This window comes from Pan troglodytes, chromosome 11, assembly GCF_028858775.2.
Source record: "Pan troglodytes isolate AG18354 chromosome 11, NHGRI_mPanTro3-v2.0_pri, whole genome shotgun sequence".
In the NCBI taxonomy this organism is placed as follows: domain Eukaryota; kingdom Metazoa; phylum Chordata; class Mammalia; order Primates; family Hominidae; genus Pan; species Pan troglodytes.
In genome coordinates this window covers 88,346,879-88,369,501 of record NC_072409.2, presented here as the reverse complement: position 1 = coordinate 88,369,501, position 22,623 = coordinate 88,346,879, and the positions used below count along the sequence as shown (strand labels likewise).

General features: G+C 39.3%; 1 protein-coding gene across 10 annotated transcripts in view; it reads right to left on the bottom strand.

Annotated features, from left to right (window-relative positions):
- Positions 1–22,623, bottom strand: part of C9orf72 (C9orf72-SMCR8 complex subunit) — a 144,671-nt gene that overhangs the window by 13,661 nt on the left and 108,387 nt on the right. For 4 of the 10 annotated variants that reach the window (XM_063787901.1, XM_063787902.1, XM_063787903.1 and 1 more), the window contains 5 exons: positions 6,465–6,952; positions 5,315–5,374; positions 2,162–2,257; positions 1,366–1,430; positions 5–77 (listed from right to left, as the gene is read on the bottom strand). In XM_063787901.1, coding sequence (XP_063643971.1) covers positions 5–77; positions 1,366–1,430; positions 2,162–2,257; positions 5,315–5,374; positions 6,465–6,908 — 738 coding nt within the window. In that variant the 5' untranslated portion in view covers positions 6,909–6,952. Of the gene's footprint in view, positions 1–4; positions 78–1,365; positions 1,431–2,161; positions 2,258–5,314; positions 5,375–6,464; positions 6,953–13,197; positions 13,274–13,475; positions 13,634–22,623 lie in introns of those variants that run through there. The other 6 variants (XM_001155133.6, XM_009456421.5, XM_009456420.4 and 3 more) reach the window with 4 other exon arrangements.

The window sequence follows — 22,623 nt, the reverse complement described above, 5'->3', positions numbered from 1 at the left end:
CTACCTTATTTACTTTCTCTGCACTGCTACCTACTACAACGGAACAGCCACAGGTTTGCAAGTGTGAGCTGATGGCACTGTAAGTTAAAGAAAACAGATTAAAAACATTGCCTATAAAACAATTTAACAAACTAAAAACAAAAAAAAGTAAGTGAGCTCTTCAAATAACTCAGAATAGCTTTACATGATAAACACCGAAGCTATACGCACAATGTTATCTTTTATTTGTATAGGAACCTACATTTTCTAAAGACCTTTCACAGAAATTTTCTTATTGAGCCTTAAAACAGCCCAATTAGTCAGTATAATATCATTTAATTAATGTATTTATTTATTGAAATACCATCATTTTATAGCTGAAGAAATTGACATGTAGAGAGATTAAGTGACTTACTTAAAGTCAAATGGGATTTAAAATGATGTATGAAAGGCTGACACTGAACAGATACAGGACTAAAGTGCATCTGATTCAAGCCATTAAGGCTCTTAGGTTAAACACACTCATGCCTCTGATACTCCATCATGAGCCTAAAGGAAAAGACTGTGAACATAAAAGTGAATACTTTATCCTTTTACTTCTCTTTTTTTAAAAGTAAAATTTCATGAAAATCTGTAACTGTGAAGAAACTTTAAAACAGAATACAAGATAATACATGTAAAGCAACTAGTAAAGGAACTAACATGTAGGCACTCAACAAATATTGGCTATTTCTAGAAGAAATGTAAATAGGAAATGTTAGCTATTAGCTATTATTAAGTGTTTTTATGTTCCAGGCACTGTTCTAAGTACTTTATATTATTTATCTTACTCAATGCTTATAACAACCCTATACATTAGGTACTATTACTATTATTGCCATTTTACAGATGAGGAAATAGGTGTATAGAGAATTCAGGTACCTTGCCCACGGGTACACAGCATTAATCCAGGGAGTCTGGTTTAAGGGCACAAACTCTTAAGTACTAAACTCCACTGCTGGATGGAAAAAGATCAGTATAAATATGAATAATTTTGTTCTACGCCTAAATAACTTGAGTTCATCTACAGTACAACTTAATTTGAAAGGATTCTGTTAGCTTTAATGAGAAGTAAAACAAGAAACCAGAATCAAGCAAGGGGCCGTGATTTCTTGTCTGGGATGGAAACTCGGTTTTTTAAATAGCAAATGGAATAACACCAAATATATTATGAAATATAATGAGTGAAAAATAACACAAATTTAAGCAACAGTTCAAATACGTAATGTTGTCCCTAGAACAATCTAAGTAGACAGTCTGTTATTTTCTTTCTTCCAAATCTTGTCATAGGTGAGCATAAGATGTGTATCTGCTTCATCCAGCTTTTATGAAAAGAAAAATTCTTACTTGAGAAGAAAGCCTTCATGACAACTGTCACCAATATCATCATCATTGAGTACTGTATCAGCTATCTAAAATGCATCAAAAAATAAAAAAATTAGTCTGGCTGTAACATAGTGTTGAAATAACACTTTTAATATACAAGTTTTCTGAAGTCTGGATTCAATATAACACACTGCCTTCATTTCCGAGAATCAAGACTCCCCATAAAACAATCTCTGTGCACTACCATAAACTTCAGAAGAACAAATGTGAAAGCTGGTCAAGCAGGTTAAACAGTTTTTACAAGCACAACTTCCTCTTCTGAGCTGTCAGAATCAGGAGACTAACCTAAATGACAAAATCAGAAAACAACAAGAATAGTTTCCTAAAGGTATCTCTTAACACTCATAGTGTGTGATTCAAAGCGTCCTCAACAAATGATTAAGGAAACTAAATTTGTGACTACAAGTAAACTTCCATTAATGGTTACTGCTTTGGCACACAGTTTTGTTTCAAAAGGCACTACATTAAATATTAATTGCTCCTATAAGAGCTGGGATCCTCCCACTTTTAGGAATTATAAAAGTAATGAAATAAACAAAATGAATTTAATTTTGTCATCACTGATCAAAAATGCCTCTGTTTTGCCATAAAATCCAGGATTTTGTGTGTGCTTATTTGCTAAAGTGGCCAATACTGTATGTGCATAGTATGTATGACAAAGTGGTTAGTATTAAAATTAGAATATTAATAATATACATAATAATACTATAACCCCAAAAAACTGATAAAGCATATAATTGCTCTCATTTAAACTTACATCTATTTCTTCAGGAACACTGTGTGATTTCATAGATGAAAGCAGTTCCATTACAGGAATCACTTCTCCAGTAAGCATTGGAATAATACTCTGACCCTGCACAATAAAGTGACATGAAGTGAAGAAAATCACATAATATGACAGAAGCTGGGCAATAAAAAATAAAAATAACATCAAACAATAACATTCTTTGATGAAAATACTTCGTAATTTGTTCAAACACAGTATCAAACAAGTCTACTACGTGTCTAAAGGATTTATATGCAATCCAAAGCTCACTTTTATTCTTTCTTTTCTTTTTTTTGAGATGCAGTTTTGCTTTTGTTGCCCAGGCTGGAGTGCAATGGCGTGATCTCAGCTCACTGCAACCTCTCCTCCCGGGTTCAAGTGACTCTCCTGCCTCATCCTCCCAAGTAGCTGGGACTATAGGTGCCACCACCATGCCCGGCTGATTTTTGTATTTTTAGTAGAGACGGGGTTTCGCCATGTTGGCCAGGCTGGTGTCAAATTTCTGACCATGCCCGGCCCTAAAGCTCACTTTTATTCTTTAGAGAGTATGGAATCATTGGTTTATCATTTACTGTTACATGCAATGATTAAGTCATCATGCCTCTTTTAGAAAAGATCTCCTTTAAAATTTGAGATAAAAAAATTTGTCAATTAAAGGTCATCAATATATTTCATATTTAAAAATGAGGAAAACCAAGCACAAAAAGACTTTGAAATCCTTACCAAATAGGTAAGGAAAACTTGAACCAATACCTAACCTCCATACTCATAAAAGTATAATCTACCCAAATGCAAATCAAAATCAGCACATATATTTTAAGAATCAATAAAACAGAAAAATTCCCTTTAGAGCTATTTCAAGATAATATTACTACTTATTACATCTTGAAATTGTAATTTTGAAATTTGTAGTTTATAGAATCAAACTGAAAATTCAGTATAACACATCACAAATGTAAAGTGTCTCAAATATGGGTGGTCCCTCATTTATTCACTACCGCCACCAGTCTCATCAGTTTTGTGACCAACTTGGTTAAGTAAATTTTTTGAGATATAAATGAAATTGTCAAATGTCTATGAATTTTTAGCTAAACATATTTTTTAAATCATACATTATTTAAGATGAATTTAATACTAGTTGTTTTTCCTCACTTATTTTATGAAATGATTTTACTCAAAGTCTTCATAAGCATCTTTAAGTTAGAATCTTTGTCAGACCCAGGGCCATTTTTGGAGTAACCTTAACCAGTTTTTCAGAGCCCCATATTATTAAGCTGCTTGAGAATTTAAATGTGATGCTACTTCTGGAAGTTTTATCCTAAGCCGTATGCCCATTTGCATAATGCTGAAAGTTTTATTTAAAAAAAAATCATCCTTTAGTAACCTCCACAACTAACTATTCACTGTTTTTAGTTTTTAAAGTAATAATTATCATGCGTGTTTACAATTACAATTCACACATTCAATCTAACAAGAATAATGACTAGATCCGTGTTAAATTTCCTTCCCTGTGAAGCAATTTTATCAGATGACAGCTACAACTGAAGTTGTTTCAAACTAATGCATCATCCCCAAACAGTATTGTTCAAAATTAAGTCGTTGTGAGATTTGCAAGAACTCAATCAAAAGGCAACTCCTCCTTTTCGGGAAGAATAATTTTGGGAAAATATTTCCTCTTAGGTTTAAGCATACATAGTATTTCATTCACAGTATCTCAGACATTATCAGTATAAGTGAATGAATAGCCTCACTGAAGCTCAACACCACCAAAAAAAGAAAAAAAAAAAAAATCCTACAGGGCTAAATACAGAAGAGGCTCTAAAAGAAAATCTCTCAAGTTTCTATTCCTCCTTGTACTTCTCAAACTTGAACTTCTCAGCAGTAGGATAACATTTTTAAGAAGAGCACTTAAAAGAGAGACCAAAATTCATTAATAGTAGTCAACTTAAGTAAAGGTTTCTGGTTTGAAAAAACAAAAACCCAGTAAAAGCAGAATTTTAGTTGGTTCTAAGTTTCCTCAACTTGCGATAAGTCTACTTAATTAGTCTACTAATAACTAGTGGGTTAGAGGGTGCTGAAAGTTACCCCATTCCTGGGGACCCTGCTTATTGATCAGCAAATAAGGACTAGGATTTTTTGGGTAAAGGGAAATCTTTTCCTGTTAAGTCAGACCTTTACACAGAATAACTGTCTCTGAATTGGAAAGCTATCTACAAAAGTACAAACATAACAATTTGGTAAAGGAGATCATTGTATTGGGTTCTGTATTATGGCCATGTATTTTCACAAGTTGTTTTTTTTTTTAATTACTTTTTTAAAGTATCATGTGTCTCACTCATGCTAAAAAGAAGCAAAGAAAGGCAAAACAGCCATGTTTAAAATATTGGAGTTTTACAAGGAGCATTGAGGGTCACCCACAAGAGGAAATGGAAGTAAAAGTGAAGAACTCTTTCTTCACTGGAGATTCTCCTTCAAACGAACTTCTCTGCTTTACACTGAAATAGTCTGTACTTAGTTTCCGCAGGGGAAGCCACACCCTTGTAACCATGCTTCTCAAACTCTAGTGTCTGTTCCTGAGGGGCATTCAAAGCCAAGGGATAAACATGGCACATTTTCCTAGAGGAGAGGGTAAGAAATATCACTGACAAATTTTAATATTAAAATAGTTATGGAATAAAATGTAAATTGCATGAGTCTTAACGATACAACGTAAGACTTAAAAGAAATATTGTGTGGACCTGGGCCTACACCCCAGACAGATACCTTAGGGGTACATATGCTCTCCTTCTGTTACAGCTACTTCTAGGGAAAGGTTCGAGAAGTAGTACCTTAACAAACATATCAGAGACAATTTTTTTTATTTTTACTATGAACAAGTTATCCAAAATTTATTCTGGGCAAACAGAAAAAAAAAGGGAGCAACTATTAATTTGTAGATGCAATTACTATTTTCCTTTGTTTACTGATTTAACTCTTCGGGTTTAAGATATGGAAATCTTCCTCCAGTTTATTCTGTACACCTCCATAAAAGCTCCATTAAAGGCTTATTCTGTATGTCTCCAAGGCCTTGACAAATGTAGCCATCAACGTTATACAGATACATGCCGTGAGAAAAACATTTGACAGTATGCAATTTGCATATACCTGATCTTCCATTCTCTCTGTGCCTTCTAAGATAATCTTCTGGACATTTTCTTGTCTTTCCTGAGCAAGAGAAAATTTATTTAAAAAAACAACCCACAACATTTTGATACTTGCTTATTTGTCAATAGACATGTTCTTGTGTAGTAATTTAGTTCACAAGAAAAATACTTTCTACTTTAGGGAAAAAATGGGGGCAGGGGTAGGAAATTAACCCAACAAATGCATGTTCTCATAAACAATACAAAATAAAATCAAAACAACCTTTATTCTGCAGTGAAAAAAAGATAACTTCACAGAAAACAGTCAATGTTAACATCTGCATAGTTTCAAAAAGGAAAAGAATGACTTGCACTTTTCAAATTAAACATTATGATGTTGTTTAAAAGATTCTCCTGATTTTAAGAGTTTCATAATGTGACAAAAAAGGAAGTAAGCCTGCAAACATAGTAAAAAATTATTCTTTTAGAAGATATTATTTTTCCTTACTATTGGGCAAAAGCCTTTTAAAACTGGTAATGCTTAATGGACTTTCAGGTTAGTATCAAACTGGAACACAGGAAGGAGAATTCAATGTGTTCTTCAGATACATCAAAACTATACTGAAAAGTAAATACCATTATATATTCAACTACAGGATTTAGGGGAAAACAATAATTTCTGTAAGATTAAAAGGAATTCTCTTGGGAACCATTCCATTCAACCTCCTCATTTTATGAACCTGGGAACTTGGCAAAGAGGTTAAAGAGACCAAAGGCTACATGACCAACAGCTTATGAAACTATTACTTTGAACTGTTATACTTACACATAGTAGTAAGCGAAAAGACAGAATTGTGCAATGAAAGGGAAACAAAAGGTATTAGAGTCAAAGGCTCCCAAGAAGAATCCAGGATCTAAAAGTTTCTTTATTTGTCTAAGCTTTAGCTTTTCATCTATAATGTGGAGCTACCATTTCGTACCTTCCACAGTTAATACGAAGATGACAGGTATCAGATCAGATGTATTTGTATCTAATAGGGTAAATGCAAAATAAATAACATCTATTGTTTGATGTTCACTGCATATAATTAAAAAAATAAGATTTATATGTATCAGAAAATAAGCTTTCAACAGATAGGTTAACATGATTAATAAGCTGAAAAATCACTTACCTTATGCATCCATATTCTTCCTTTCCGGATTATATGTGTTAATCTATCAACACACACTCTATGAAGTGGGAGGTAGAAACTAAGTTCTGTCTGTGGAAGTATAATTGATAGTCCATATGTGCTGCGATCCCCATTCCAGTTTCCATCAAAGATTAATGAAACAATAATCACTCCCTTTTCAGATAAGACAAAAAACTTTACATCTATAGCACCACACTCTGCATTTCGAAGGATTTCTCCATTTAGAGTGTGGTTGGCAAGAAAAGTTATTTCTCCATCACTGAGAAGTACCTGTTCTGTCTTTGGAGCCCAAATGTGCCTTACTCTAGGACCAAGAATATTGTCCCAGTAAGCAAAAGTAGCTGCTAATAAAGGTGATTCGCCACTTAAAGCAATCTCTGTCTTGGCAACAGCTGGAGATGGCGGTGGGCAAAGAGTTGACATCACTGCATTCCAACTGTCACATTATCCAAATGCGCTGGAGATATCTAAACAATGACATATGAAACCAATGATTAGGTTCAGCAATTTAAAGATATCCATCAAAACCCCAAATGATTTAGACATATTTGGTTTGTCCTCTTAAGTCAAAGATGTGGAATCCTGTTATCTCCTATCAGGATAAAGACATTCAACTAGCACAGTAGGTGCACATTAAATGCTTGTTGATATGATCATTTTACAAGACATAGTAACTTGTTACTTATATTCAGGGCATACATTTAGAAATTCAAAGAAATAATGAACTAAAAAAAGGGCTTCTTTACACTGATATTAAATGTTACATACTAAAGCTCATAGAATAGACCCGCAGTACTCCCAAATATCCAGTCCATGTGCAATTCTAGTATGACTGGAGATTTGGCCCCAACCCATAGCAACTAAAAAGGAGAAAAACAGGAAGGGAAAGGCTCAGCTAGAGACTGACACTTGTGGGTTGAATTGTGTCCCCCAAAAAGATATGTTCAATTCCTAACCCTTGGTGTATGTGAATGTGACCTTATCTAGAAATAAGTGTAATCATGCTAAAATGGGGTCATACTGGATTAGAGTGGGGCCTAATCCAATAACTGCTGTGTTTATAAGGAGAGAGATTTGGAGACACAGAGACAAACGGTAGACAGCCATGTGAAGACAAAAGGCAGATACTGGATTGTTGAAACTACAAGGCAAGAAAGGAACACTCAGGATTGCTGGTAACCACCAGAAGCCAGGAAGAGGCAAGGAAAGAGTCTTCTCTCTTGAAGATCATGCCCCTGTCAACACTTTGATTTCAGACTTCTAGCTTCTAGAATTGTGAGAGAATAAATTGCTGTTGTTTAAAGCCACTCAGTTTGTGGTGCTTTGTTACAGTAATCTTAGAAAAGTAATACAACACCTAACAACAGAAATACTTTAAAGCCGCTAAAAGGTCAAAAAAAAAAAAAAAAAGACATGGAAATACGACAAGTCTGGAGCCATAACAAAAAATGGGCAAACAGTCCTGTATCCTCAGTGAACTCTGGTTATGAGAATACTGAAGCCCGATCCTGATGTTTAAAACGACATTGAAATATCAAGACAAAGATAAATATATTTAATATGCTAGCCAAGAAACCAACACAGCATTTTATCACTGCAAAGAGAGTTCTATACTAAATGGCTAGAATTTAAAAGCTTTAGTTATTTAGAACACGTAGAAAACAGAAGGGCTAAATAGGGCCTGTTCAAGCCTTTGAATTTAATGAGAAAACAGACATGATGAGAAGAACATAAACGCTCACATCCAAGACAGAACCCAGGGCTCTTGGTCCCCTTGCTCAACTTGTACATCTTAATCCACATAAACATATCACTCTAAAAAGGTACATCCTATGTGATATTAATGTAAAACAAATCATTCTTGCAAATACAGTTATGTGCCATGTAACGTTTCAGTCAATGGTAGACTGCATACATGATGGTGGTCCCATTAGATTACAATGGACCTGAAAATATGCTATTGCCTTAGTGACACTGTAACCATCATAAGGTCTTAGTACTATTTTGCAAGTTATTTAAAGTATAGCACATACAATTATTACAGTGTACAACACTTGATAATAAACTACTACGTTGCTGGTTTATGTATTCACTATACTATGCCTTTTATTGTTATTTTAGAGTGTACTCCTTCTACTTTTTTTTTTTTAAGTTAAATGTAAAACAGCCTCAGGCAAGCCCTTCAGGAGGTATTCAACAGAAAGCACTGTTATCATAGGAGGTGACAGCTACATGTGTGTTATTGCCCCTAAAAACCTTCCAGTGGGACAAGATGTGGACGTGGAAGGCGGTGAGGTGGGAGTGATACTGATGATCCTAATCCTGTCTATGCCTAGGTGAAAGTGTGTGTTTTAGTTTTTAACAAAAACGACTAACAAGTAAAAAAAAAAAAATTAAAAATAGAAAAAAGCTTCTAGAATAAGGATACAAAGAAAAAATATTTTTGTATAGCTATACAATGTATTTGTGTTTCAAGCTAAGTATTTTAAAAGTTAAAAAATTAAAAAGCTTACAAACTTAAAAAGTTGTAATTTTTTATTGAAGAAAAACTGTTAAGATAAATTTGGTGTAGCTTCAGCGTACTGTGTTTATAAAGTCTACAGTGGTGTACAGTAATGTTCTAGGCCTTCACATTAATTCACCACTCACTCACTGACTCACCCAGAGCAACTTCTAGTCCTGCAAGCTCCATTCGTGGTAAGCGGCCTACACAGGTATACCATTATCTTTTATACCATACTTTTACTGTACCTTTTCTATGTTTGCATATATTTAGATAAATATTTACCACTGTGTTACAACTATCTATAGTATTCAGTACAGTAACAACTGTACAGGTTTGTGGCCTAGGAGCAATAGACTATACCATATGGCCTAGGTACATAAAGGCTATACTATCTAGGTTTGTGTAAGTACACTCTATGATGTTTGCATAATGACAAAATCGCCTAATGATGCATTCCTAAGCAATGTATGATTGTACTATAATTGAAGACTTGTTATCTAAGACTGAAAGTAAAAAGAATTGCAATTTCACCTAAGCAAGTCTAAAACTGTGAAGTCTATTTATAATAATAGCAATACAAAGCAGCTAACAGCCAAACTATGATATACCTCTCTTTGCCATATGATTGCTTTGGGAGCTAACATTTGATCTGTAAATGTATGACAAAGTAAACAATTTTACTTAAAGAATTTCATCCACATCTTGTCAAGAGAGTTCAGTCTGATGGAAAGCACTGACTTCTATTTACAGAGCATTAGATGAGTGCTTTTATCATATTATGAGTAGGCATACAGAGCCTGGCAAAACAGTTAACTCTAAGTATGTACAGAAATGGTTGAACACAAAGACAGTTTTAACACGTGTATTTTTAATTTCAAAAATTCATTTAAGTAATATTTACTTTTAAATATGTTGTATCAATTTAATAGTCTTAAGAGACAGCACTGGATATAAGCCGTACAGCTTCTTTAAAATATCCACTGTTTTAAATACAATTTAAGCAGTCAGTTTACAATGATCAAATATAGGAATGTGATCTGAATTGAAATGGTAATGACACTACTGCTGTCATAACTAACAACAGCAAACTGGAGGCCAACATAATGAATTAAGTTAACATACAACCATAAAATTATGTTGTAAGCATATTTTTCTTTCATTCTTTTAGGTTAAAAAGGTGGATAATCATAAAGGCAATATTACAACTCTAATATTTCATCATTAAACTGAAAATAAAAGTATTTCCTAAAACAGAACTGAGCCCTGGAGCAAAATCTGATTGAATTATAGGGAAACTTTTTTACCACGTTGTGAAAATTGAACTATTATACTGCTAGTTACACTCTCACTCCTAACAGAATAAGAAAAAAAAAATGGGCCGGGCATGGTGGGTCACGCCTGTTATCCCAGCTCTTTGGTAGGCCAAGGCAGGTGGATCACCTGAGGTCAGGAGCTCAAGACCAGCCTGGCCAACATGGTGAAACCCCACCTCTACTAAAAATACAAAAAATTAGCCAGGTGTGGTGGCGGACACCTGTAATCCCAGCTACTCGGGAGGCTGAGGCAGGAGAATCTCTTGAACCCGGGGGGGCAGAGGTTGCAATGAGCTGAGATGGCGCCACTGCACTCCAGCCTGGGCGACAGAGACTCTGCCTCAAGAAAAAAACAAACAAACAAAAAGAATAAGAAAGAAAATGAAGGACAAAGATCATACTGAATTGCTTAGTTTTAAATCCTACCAAAAGAAATAGCCTGAGAAATGAAATGTCACAGAGAAGTATAATTAGGAGAGCTGTAAAATTATTTTACTAATACTTGAAGTCATCGTCTTTGGTGAGAAAAATCCATACATGCAAATGCAGCTGAAAAAAATCAGCTCAAAACCAATAGTTGTTTATGTACCTATCTTACGTACATGTAGTGCTGTCTACTCCAGAGAGTTACCAAACATTAGCCAGTCTTTTGAGGGAAGCCAAGATTCAAATTGAGTGAGACGGTGGCTTGCTCACAGGGTTCATGAGAGGTTTCCCAATACACTTTCTGGAAATAATCCCATATATGCAGACATGATTACATTAATTAACATCTGCTAAAACTGTTAGTAGAGTGCTAAGTTTGAGGTTTTGGTTTTTCTTTAAACGTCTGTTAAAAAATCAACCATCTCTTCCCTGATTGGTATTTAGAAAGGTGGTTGGTCCACTGCTATTGTAATGAAAATTCTACAATCATAAGGCCCTCACTTCTTGTTTTTTAGAGACAGGGTCTCGTTTTGTCATCCAGGCTGGAATGCACTGGCAAGATCATAGCTCCGGTGTAACTTCAAACTTTTGGGCTCAAACGACCCTCCTGCCTCAGCCTCCCAAGTAGCTAGGACTACAGGTGCACATCACCACGCCAGGCTAAATTTTTAATTTTTTGTAGAGACAGGGTCTACGTTGCCCAGGTTGAGCTTGAACTCCTGGCTTCAAGTGATCCTCTTGCCTCCGCCTCCCAAAGCTCTGGCATTACAGGTGTAAGCCACCTTCTCCAACCTGGCTCTCAACACTTGTAACCATGCTGTTTATTTTCTCCCAGCCCAAAGAGAAGCAGGATCCTAAACCGTCCACTTTCCACAACAGGAGCTGCCCAGGACCACTTCAAGGACAGTGAACTGTTTACAGTACCAGAGAGTTCACAACACTTTCTCAATCTTCAACATCAGGAAAGACTGGGAGGTGAAGTTCATATCACTATCTGGCCATTTCTCACAGTTCCAAGTTTCTCAGACAATAGGTAGGCTAACCTAGTCCTCCTGGGAACTACCTAATTAACGTAGAATAGAACCCGAGGGCAGACTTGAAAAACAGAAGTCCTCCTTGGTTTACTTTGTTTCTCTGAAAGCAAATTTTGGAGTGCCAACACAGCCAAACAAAATGTTTTATCAACTTCATAAGTTGCTTGTAATTTTTTCCCGGAGCAGGTAAATGCTGGCTTAGTGAACAATCTGGAATGTGGTAATTACTCTCCTTTTTGTTTCAGATGTACTATCAGCATGTAGCAGTTTCCAACTGATTCAGGGTTTTCCTAAAGTGACAGGCCTTGGTAGAGGTGGTGACAACAATGCCCGTGTCAAATGACACCGTATTTCAAGTATTCTGACTCCAGGTTATTAATATCCCCTATATGATAGTCTTGTTTCTGTGATATTCACAGATTATGTTAAAAGTTTCCCAAAGTCTGAGAAAAATCATATCTTAACAGTATCTTTTTTTTTTTCTCCTTTGTACAAAGTAGAAGTAATGCCAGACAGATTATGTACCCTTGTTGTGAAAAACTGGTGCATGGCAACAGTTTGAATAGGAATTTACCAAATGCCACAACCAGGCAACTACTTACTCTCCCAGAGCCTAACAATCTCGATTGCATCTGAAAGGGCCATCCCTCCTGGGAAAGTGCAGGACCTCCCTCCTGTTTCTGAATACAAAGCCTAGTGGTGTTCATCGCGGCCAGATCGACCCAATGAGGACACGGACATGTAATCTGTGCACTTCTTTAGACAACTGATTACCATCAGTCAAGTGATGCCCAAGTCACAATAGTCACTTCCTTTAAGCAAGTCTGTGTCATCTCGGAGCTGTGAAGCAACCAGGTCATGTCCCACAGAATGGGGAGCACACCGACTTGCACTGCTGCCCTCATATGCAAGTCATCACCACTCTCTAGAAGCTTGGGCTGAAATTCTGCAGGCGTCTCCACACCCCCATCTCATCCCGCATGATCTCCTCGCCGGCAGGGACAGTCTCGGGTTCCTAGCGAACCCCGACTTGGTCCGCAGACGCCGCGCGCCGCCCACCCTCCGGCCTTCCCCCAGGCGAGGCCTCTCAGTACCCGAGGCTCCCTTCTCTCGAGCCCGCAGCGGCAGCGCTCCCAGCGGGTCCCCGGGAAGGAGACAGCTCGGGTACTGAGGGCGGGAAAGCAAGGAAGAGGCCAGATCCCCATCCCTTGTCCCTGCGCGGCCGCCGGCGCCGCCGGGAAGCCCGGGGCCCGGATGCAGGCAATTCCACCAGTCGCTAGAGGCGAAAGCCCGACACCCAGCTTCGGTCAGAGAAATGAGAGGGAAAGTAAAAATGTGTCGAGCTCTGAGGAGAGCCCCCGCTTCTACCCGCGCCTCTTCCCGGCAGCCGAACCCCAAACAGCCACCCGCCAGGATGCCGCCTCCTCACTCACCCACTCGCCACCGCCTGCGCCTCCGCCGCCGCGGGCGCAGGCACCGCAACCGCAGCCCCGCCCCGGGCCCGCCCCCGGGCCCGCCCCGACCACGCCCCGGCCCCGGCCCCGGCCCCTAGCGCGCGACTCCTGAGCTCCAGAGCTTGCTACGGGCTGCGGTTGTTTCCCTCCTTGTTTTCTTCTGGTTAATCTTTATCAGGTCTTTTCTTGTTCACCCTCAGCGAGTACTGTGAGAGCAAGTAGTGGGGAGAGAGGGTGGGAAAAACAAAAACACACACCTTCTAAACCCACACCTGCTCTTGCTAGACCCCGCCCCCAAAGAGAAGCAACCGGGCAGCAGGGACGGCTGACGCACCAAGCGTCATCTTTTACGTGGGCGGAACTTGTCGCTGTTTGACGCACCTCTCTTTCCTAGCGGGACACCGTAGGTTACGTCTGTCTGTTTTCTATGTGCGATGACGTTGTCTCACGAGGCTGGCGAAATGGGGCGGGGCAACTTGTCCTGTTCTTTTATCTTAAGACCCGCTCTGGAGCAGCGTTGGCGCAATAGCGTGTGCGAACCTTAGTAGGGGAGGCTGCTGGATCCGGAGAAAGTGAAGACGATTTCGTGGTTTTGAATGGTTTTGTTTGTGCTTGGCAGGCAGTGGGCGCTCAACAAATATTTGGTGGATGAAATTTTGTTTTTACTGTAGACACAGTTAAGTACATTCAAAACTCCACCGCAAACCCTGGTAGGGGACAGCTCCGGCACTGCGGGCGGGAATCCCGCGGTCCCCTGCAAAGTCATCGCAATTTTGCCTTTACATGTAAGAATTCTCTCAAGCATGATTTTCACACTGGGGAATGTCATATTTGCCAGTTGCAATATGTGGGTGAGTTTTTTTTTTTTAACTTTTGAAAAACGTACCATTCTGTTTGATGTGTAAAAAACACAAAGATTTTTGAAACCTTGCGTCTTTTGGTCTGCAGGTGTATAGATTCCACTTACTACAGATGAGTAGCATTTACACCACTCAGATGTGTAAAAAAACAAAGGTTTTTTAAACTGTGTGCCTTTTGATCTGCAAGTGTGAGATGGCACTTACTACAATGAGTAGCATTTAATCTTTTTCATCACTAAAAATCACAACGTTTTAATCATTCACCGAGGAAGAAAGGGAGGAATAAATACACAAAATGGCTCTCAACGTCTACACTTTCTGCAGAAACAGACCCTTTTCCTACTGTTCCGTGCTTTGTGAAAGTTGATCATACAAATTGGGTCATTCTTGTTATACCCAACTAAAATAGTGGGGGTAGGGGGTAGAAAAGCACTCAGGACAAATGACACTGCTCCCGCAGTGTAATTCTCTCCAAGTCCAGCTGCTGCAACTGCCCGTTGTGACCTGAGACCAGTTTTATCTAATAGTTGCTAAAATGACCTGCTGCAGCTCTAATTTTATCTACCACCATCACTCACCAGTTGAAACTTACCAGCTCCTCAGATCCTTAATAGTGCCAATGAATTTTCTCAAAGAGCACTATGTAACATTTCTCTTTTTTAACAAAACCTCGCCCTTTTCTTTGTTGTGTGGATATACCGAAGACCATCTGATCTACATGTATGCCCTAATTGCAATTCTTTCTTCCCAAATAAATCACTTAATTTAGAGATTCATCTCTGTATTTTTATTTTGACTGACAGCTTATAACAAGTAGCTAGCATTTACCAAGTTTCTACACTGAGTTGTACTTCACTTATACGTGGAATTAAAAAACAACTGAATTTATAGAAACAGAGTAGACCCTTGGTTGGGGGGCTTGGGGGGAAAGAAAATTGTAGGGTAGGGTACAAAGTTGCAGTTATGTCTAATACATCTAGAGATTTAATGTACAACATGAGGACTAGCGTTAATAATTGTGTTAGTCCATTCTTACACTGCTATAAAGAAATACCTGAAACTGGGTAATTTATAAAGAAAAGTTTAATGGCTCACAGTTCTGCTGGCTGTACAAGAAGCATGGCTGGATCAGCTTCTGGGCAGGCCACAGGGAACTTAAAATCATGATGGAAGGCATAGGGAGACCCCAGACTTCACATGGCAGGAACTGGGGGGAAGAGAGAAATGGGAGGTGCTACATACGTTTAAACAACTAGATCTTGTCAGAACTCACCCACTATATAGTACCAAGAGGGGACTGTACAAAACCATTAGAAGCCACCCCATAATCCACTCACTTCCCACCAGGCCCAACGTCCAACACTGGGGATTACAGTTGAATATGAGATTTGGGTGGGGACAGAGATCCAAACCATGTTATTCCAACTCTGGCCCCTCCCAAATCTAATGTCCTTCTCATATTGCAAAATACTGTCGTGCCTTACCAACAGTTCCCCAAAGTCTTAACTCGATCCAGCATTCATTCAAAAGTCCAAAGTCCCAAGTGTCACCTGAGACGAAGCTAGTCCCTTCTGCCTATGAACCTGTAAAATCAAAAACAAGGTAATTGCTTCAAAGATACAATGGGGGTATAGGCATTGGGCAGATACTGCCATTCCGAAAGGGAGAAATCTGCCAAAAGAAAGAGGCTATAGGGCCCCATTGCAAGTCTGAAAGCCAGCCGGGCAGTCATTAAATGTTAAAGCTCTGAAATAATCTCCTTTGACTCACACCCAGGGAACACTGATGCAATGAGTGGGCTCCCAAAACCTTGGGCAGAACCACCCCTGTGGCTTTCCAGGGTTCATCTCCCACAGCTGCTCTCATGGGCTAGCATTGAGTGCTTGCAGCTTTTCCAGGCTGCAGGGTGCAAGTTGTTGGTGGATCTACCATTCTGGGGTCTGGAGGACGGTGGCTCTCTTGTCGTAGCTCTGCTAGGCAGTGCCCCAGGGGACTCTCTGTGGGGGCTGCAACCCCACATTTCTTCTCCTCGCTTCCCTAGTAGATGTTCTCCATGAGGGTTCCACCCCAGTAACAGGCTTCTGTCTGGACATCCAGGCTTTTTCATACATCCTCTAAAATCTAGGCAGAGCTTCTTAAGCCTCAAGTCTTGCATTATGTGCGCCCCCGGGCTTCACAGCTTATGGAAGCCACCAAGGCTTATGCCTGGCACCCTGTGAAGCAGCAGCCTGAACTGTATTCTTACTGGTGGAAGTTATCTGAGTTACCAGCTGCAAATCCATGTGGGTCTGCAGCAACCTCAATTCTTGCCTCCTCAGAAGAAAGAATTTGACCAAGAGGCATAAGGCAGAAAAAGAGACTGGGACAAGTTTCAGAGCAGGAGTAAAAGTTTATTAAAAAGCTTTAGAACAGGAATGAAAGGAAAGTACATTTGGAAGAGGCCCAAGTGGGCACCTTGGCGGTCAAGTGCCCTGTTTGACCTTGAACCTAGGATCTTATACGCTGGCCTACTTCTGACATCTTGTGCCCCTTTCCCTTGGTCCTTCCCTAAGGGTGAGCTTGCCGCATGCATGGTGCCCTGCTTGCACTTGGAAGGTGAGCATGTGCAGTGTGTTTACTGGAGTTGTATACATGCTTACCTGAGGCTTTCTTCCCTTTTCCGGCGGAATGCCCCCAAAGGTCATACTTCACCATTTTGCCTCTTAATGTGCATGTTAAGCCCACTCTCTCAGTTCCTGAGATCTTATTGGAAGCGGCTAGTTACCAATTTCAGGTGTTTCTATCTATTGAGAAGTTGCCTCTCCCTGGTGCTGGCTGCAACCAATTACTATTTTAGAGAGGCAGTATGACAACTGCCTGACCATCATCTGATGGTTGCCTGACATTCCTGGTGGGTGGTGGGGACTTCTCTCTTACCCCACTCATGCCTGATTAGCTACCTACTGTAACAGTACCTGGGCCCCTTTGAGCAGCTGGGATTCAGGGAGCAGAGTCCCAAGGCTGTAAGAGGGAGCAGGGGCCCTAGGCCTGGCCCAGGAAATGATTCAGTCCTCCTAGGCCTCTGGGCCTGTGATGAGAGGGACCACCATGAAAGTCTAAAATGCCTATTAGGAACACCTTTACCCTGTTGGTGGGACTGTAAACTAGTTCAACCATTGTGGAAGTCAGTGTGGCGATTCCTCAGGGATCTAGAACTAGAAATACCATTTGACCCAGCCATCCCATTTCTGGGTATATACCCAAAGGACTATAAATCATGCTGCTATAAAGACACATGCACACTATGTTTATTGCGGCACTATTCACAATAGCAAAGACTTGGAACCAACCCAAATGTCCAACAGTGATAGACTGGATTAAGAAAATGTGGCACATATACACCATGGAATACTATGCAGCCATAAAAAATGATGAGTTCATGTCCTTTGTAGGGACATGGATGAAATTGGAAATCGTCATTCTCAGTAAACTATCACAAGGTCAAAAAACCAAACACCACATGTTCTCACTCATAGGTGGGAATTGAACAATGAGAACACATGGACACAGGAAGGGGAACATCATACTCTGGGGACTGTTGTGGGGTGGGGGAGGGGGGAGGGATAGCATTAGGAGATATACCTAATGCTAAATGATGAGTTAATGGGTGCAACACACCAGCATGGCACATGTATACATATGCAACTAACCTGCACATTGTGCACATGTACCCTAAAACTCAAAGAATAATAATAATAAAATAAAAATAAAATAAAATAAAATGCCTATTAGTCCTATGAGTCTTTCTCCCCATTGTTTTGGTTATCAGCCCTTGCCTTCCTTTTAGTTATGCAAATTTATGCAGCCTGCTTGACTTCCTCTCCTGAGAACGAGCTTTTCTTTACTACCACATGGCCAGGCTGCAAAATTTACAAACTCTTATGTTCTGCTTCCCTTTTAAGTGTAAGTTCCAATTTCAGGTCATTTCTGTGCTCATGCATATGAGCATAGGCTATTAGAAGCAGCTAGGTTACTTCTTGAACACTCTGCTGCTTTGAAATTTCTTCTGCCAGATACCCTAAATCGTCATTCTTAAGTCTAAGATTTCACAGATCCCTAGAACAGAGGAACAATGCAGCTAAACTCTTTGCTAAAGCATAGCAAACCTGACCTTTACTCATTCCCAATAAATTTCTCATTTCCATCTGAGACCTCCTCCGCCTTGACTTCACTGTCTATATCACTATCAGTATTTTGGTTACAACCACTCAACAAGTTCCCAGCAAATTCCAAACTTTCTCTCATCTTTCTGTCTTCTTCTGAGCCCTCTAAAATGTTTCAACTTCTGCCGTTAGCCGGTTCCAAAGTCACTTCTACATTTTTAGGTATCTTTATAGCAATGCCCTTCTTCTCAGTAACAATTTTCTGTATTAGTCCATTCTTGCATTGCTATAAAGAAATACTTGAGAGTGGGTAATTTACAAAGAAAAGAGGTTTAATTGACTCATGGTTCTGCAGGCTGTATAGGAAGCATGGCAGCATCAGTTTCTGGGGATGCCTCAGAGAACTTACAATCATGGCGGAAGGCAAAGAGGGAGCTGGCACTTCACATAGCGGGAGCAGGAGGAACAGAGAGAGGGAAAGGGGGGAGGTGTTACACCCTTTTAAGCAACCAGATCTCATGAGAACTTACTCACTATACAGTACCAAGAAAGGATGGTGCTGAACCATTAGAAGCCACCCCTGTGATCCAATCACCTCCAACCAGGCTCCATCTCCAACGCTGGGGATTGCAACTGAACATGAGATTTGGGTGGGGATACGGATCAAACCATATCAATATTGTATACTGGAAATTTGGTAAGAGAATAGATTTTAGATAATCTTATCACATACATAAAAGGTAGCTATGAAATGATGGATATGTTAATTTGCTTGACTGTAGTAATCACTATACGCGTGTATATCAAAACGTTATGTTGCCCATTTTAAATACATACAATTAAAAAAAATACACTTAATCCTCCTGACATCTCTAGGATGTAGATATTGTCATTCCTAGGATGTAGATATGTTTTACAGAAGAGATAACTGGACCTCTGAGAGATTGAATTATTTATCCAAGGCTACATACTTTGATAAATTAGGCCAGTTTCATGCAATTCTAGAGCTCACTGAGTCCAGAGGACAACAACCTGGTACCAAGTTGATGATAACTCATCTCAGATAACTCCTATGATGGTTAATACTAGCATCCCCAGTTTAGAATAAGACTGGGACTTGGATTAAGTGCCTGGGAGGGGAATACAACTCCAAAAGCAGGTTTTCCTACTTCAAAATTTGGCCTACAGACAGATAATTTTCCTTTTCTCAAATAGGTTTTTCTGTTTTTTTGTGATATCAACCCTGAAACAACTATGTTTCCTAAGAGAGAAATAATCAACACCAAAGCCTAAATTCCACATGATCATGAGAAATAAAATATATGGTGAAAGTGCTCTGTATGCATGATGCTTTCTAGCCAGTGACTGTGTATCTTCCCCCACCTAATCCAACAGGTATTTAGTCATTGTGTAGCAGTATAGTAGCTTGTATGTCTTTCATTAGATTGGAGCAAAAAAATCAGGAGAGAAACAATAATCATAACATAGTACAGTGGTCCAAAATACTTTATTGCCTGAAAGGGTAAAAGAGGAGGACAAATATTCTAGCATATATGCAGTCTTCTGGGAACCAAAGAGAAAATGATATTTAAGTATCTAGTAATGTGATTCATATTAGCAGCATGAAAGATGGCTTGGGAGGGCTTTAACCCTTATCCTTTTCCTACTCTGTTAACTGGTTTATTAACCACCTCAAGTAACTGTAGCATCTAAATGAAAATAGGTTTTTCCACAGAAATATGTCTTCAAGCGAGAAGCCTAGTCCTCCATTTTCAACCAGAATGACACCCTTAAAAGACCTTATATAGAAATTTTTGAACTGTTCACATATAATTAATGCAGTCATACAAAAAGACTCTACAACTAGGGAAGCAGAAAAGCATATGGTTAAGAGAGTGGGCTCTGGAATCAGAGCTGGTGTGAGTATTGTCTTTGCCTTTGATTAGTTATGACATTTTGGGCAGTACTGTATTTCTCTGTGCCTCAGTTTCCCCAGCTACAAAATGGCATGCAGAATAATTTCTCCTAGGATCATTGTGAGGGTCATGTGTGATCAAGCAAGCTAAGGATTTAGAACAGTACATTCGAGAAGTGGTTCTAATCTCAATTTTAGTAACTATGCAGAGATAATAAAAGCAATAACAAATGACTTATTAGCCTTTTAAACTATGTACCTATGTATGATTCCAATAACTATTATATCAGAATCCAGATAACCTTCCTGCTGTGTCAAAAATGCCAGTTGTCGTCAGGAAGGCATTCTCACTATTAGTGTATTTCAAAAATGCAATATCAGCTGCTGATTCAAAGCTAGAGCTGAGAGCTTGTTGATTAGCTCCCATTTATCCAGATCACAGCAAATTAGATTTAACTGTGACTGGCATGTGAAAGATCTTATGTAGGACATGGGAGAGGAATACCGCTCCATAAACCATAGTGCATTTAATTTCTTTTTCTTTTTTTCTTTTTTGAGACAGAGTTTTGCTCTTGTTGTCCAGGCTGGAGTGCAATGGCACGATCTCAGCTCACTGCAACCTCCGCCTCCTGGGTTCAAGTGATTCTCCTGCCTCAGCCTCCTGAGTAGCTGGGATTATAGGCATGCACCACCATGCCCGGCTAATTTTGTATTTTTAGTAGAGATGGGATTTCTCCATGTTGATCAGGCTGGTCTCAAACTCCCAACCTCAGGTGATCTGCCCTCCTTGGCCTCCCAAAGTGCTGAGATTACAGGTGTGAGCCACCGTGCCTGGACTTAATTTCTTTTAAATAAAGAGATTTTATGTGGTTGCCTTAATCATTACAAACTAGGCGGTATGCACTTTATGGTACATTATCTTTTGGTTGGAATGTGAATGAACCAACACCTACCTGAGGTACTTCTAGGTGAAATCTTGATTCTTGAGTATATAAAGTTACTTCTGGTTGCCAGTGTGATATAAATGGTTTAGAAAACTCTAGGGGTTCTGTGTCTGGAGCCAACACTCTACAGTTCTAATGATACACAATGTAAACAATGCCCTTGCAAGAGAATATCAGGCCGGGTGTGGTGGCTCATGCCTGTAATCCCAGCACATTGGGAGGCCGAGGCTGGTGGATCATTTGAGGTCAGGAGTTCAACACCAGCCTGACTAACATGGTGAAACCCCATCTCTACTAAAAATACAAAAAAAATTAGCCAGGTGTGGTGGCACATGCCTGTAATCCCATCTACTTGGAAGGCTGAGGCAGGAGAATCCCTTGAACCCGGGAGGTGGAGGTTGCAGTGAGCTGAGATTATGCCACTGCACTCCAGCCTGGGCAATGGAGTGGGGGAAAATAAAAAAGAAAAAAAGAGAATATCATTAGGATCCAATATATATTTCCTTTTGGTTTTTCCTGGGACTTATGACTCTATAAATAATAAGCTAATAAACTTTTCAACAAGAGAATCACATCTTTGACCAGACATTAACCTCTATTCCTTCTTTGTTGATTCTCTGCACTTTATAAGCAACAGTTTTGAGTGATCTAAGGCCTGGAATACAGAGTTCTGGGGAGAGGAAGTTCCTAGTTCATTGCAGCCTCATAAAACACAGAAGAAAGAGAACAAGAAGTAGGAAGATGAGCATGATCTTCTTAAATTTTAGAGAAGACCACTAGCTTATAGAGGAAGAGAGAATTTGAACTAGTACCTTGATAGGTTGGTCATAATTTGATGGAATTTAGATGGAAAGAACAGTGCACAATGATGGTTTTGTTGCTGACCTACCATATGCCTGAGTAATGGGGGACTAGTAGCAGATGAGCCTCAGCACTCTCACAGCAATGGCTCCCCTTCTAGACATACTTCCCAAATCCACTTCAGAATGGTTCCCTGAACAACTGGCCTAGCTTTACCCCTCTACTTGCAGCTTTCAGCATTATTTTGCATGTATAGTTGTATTTTATTGTAGTTACTGGTATAGTGCTTTGTAAGTCGTTTCTTTAGTTATTTCATGTATGATATGGAAAACTGCTTCTCAACTATGTCACATGCTATTTGAGACCCTGGACTGTAGGCTGACAGTTTATTTGTTAACTCCTTTATTGTTAGCTCATATCAGATGATTAGCAAATGCCACGTAGCTGATTGAAACTTCAGTCCAACTACCCAGAATTATTATCCTTGAGTCAGGCTAGTTTTATATATTCATGATGTATTTGGAAAACTTACTAAATATTCTTATTGGTTGTAAATTTAAAAACCACAAACAAAACAAAACAAGACAAAACAAAAAAGCAACCAAAACACAAAAGAAACAAGTCCTAAACCAAAAAGTTACTGATCATTTCACTCTCATGTTCTTCAACTTTCAGGGGCTTCCCATTTTCTGTATGTCAAGGTCCTTAGCATGACTCTATAGTTTTTCCACAATCTGGCTCCA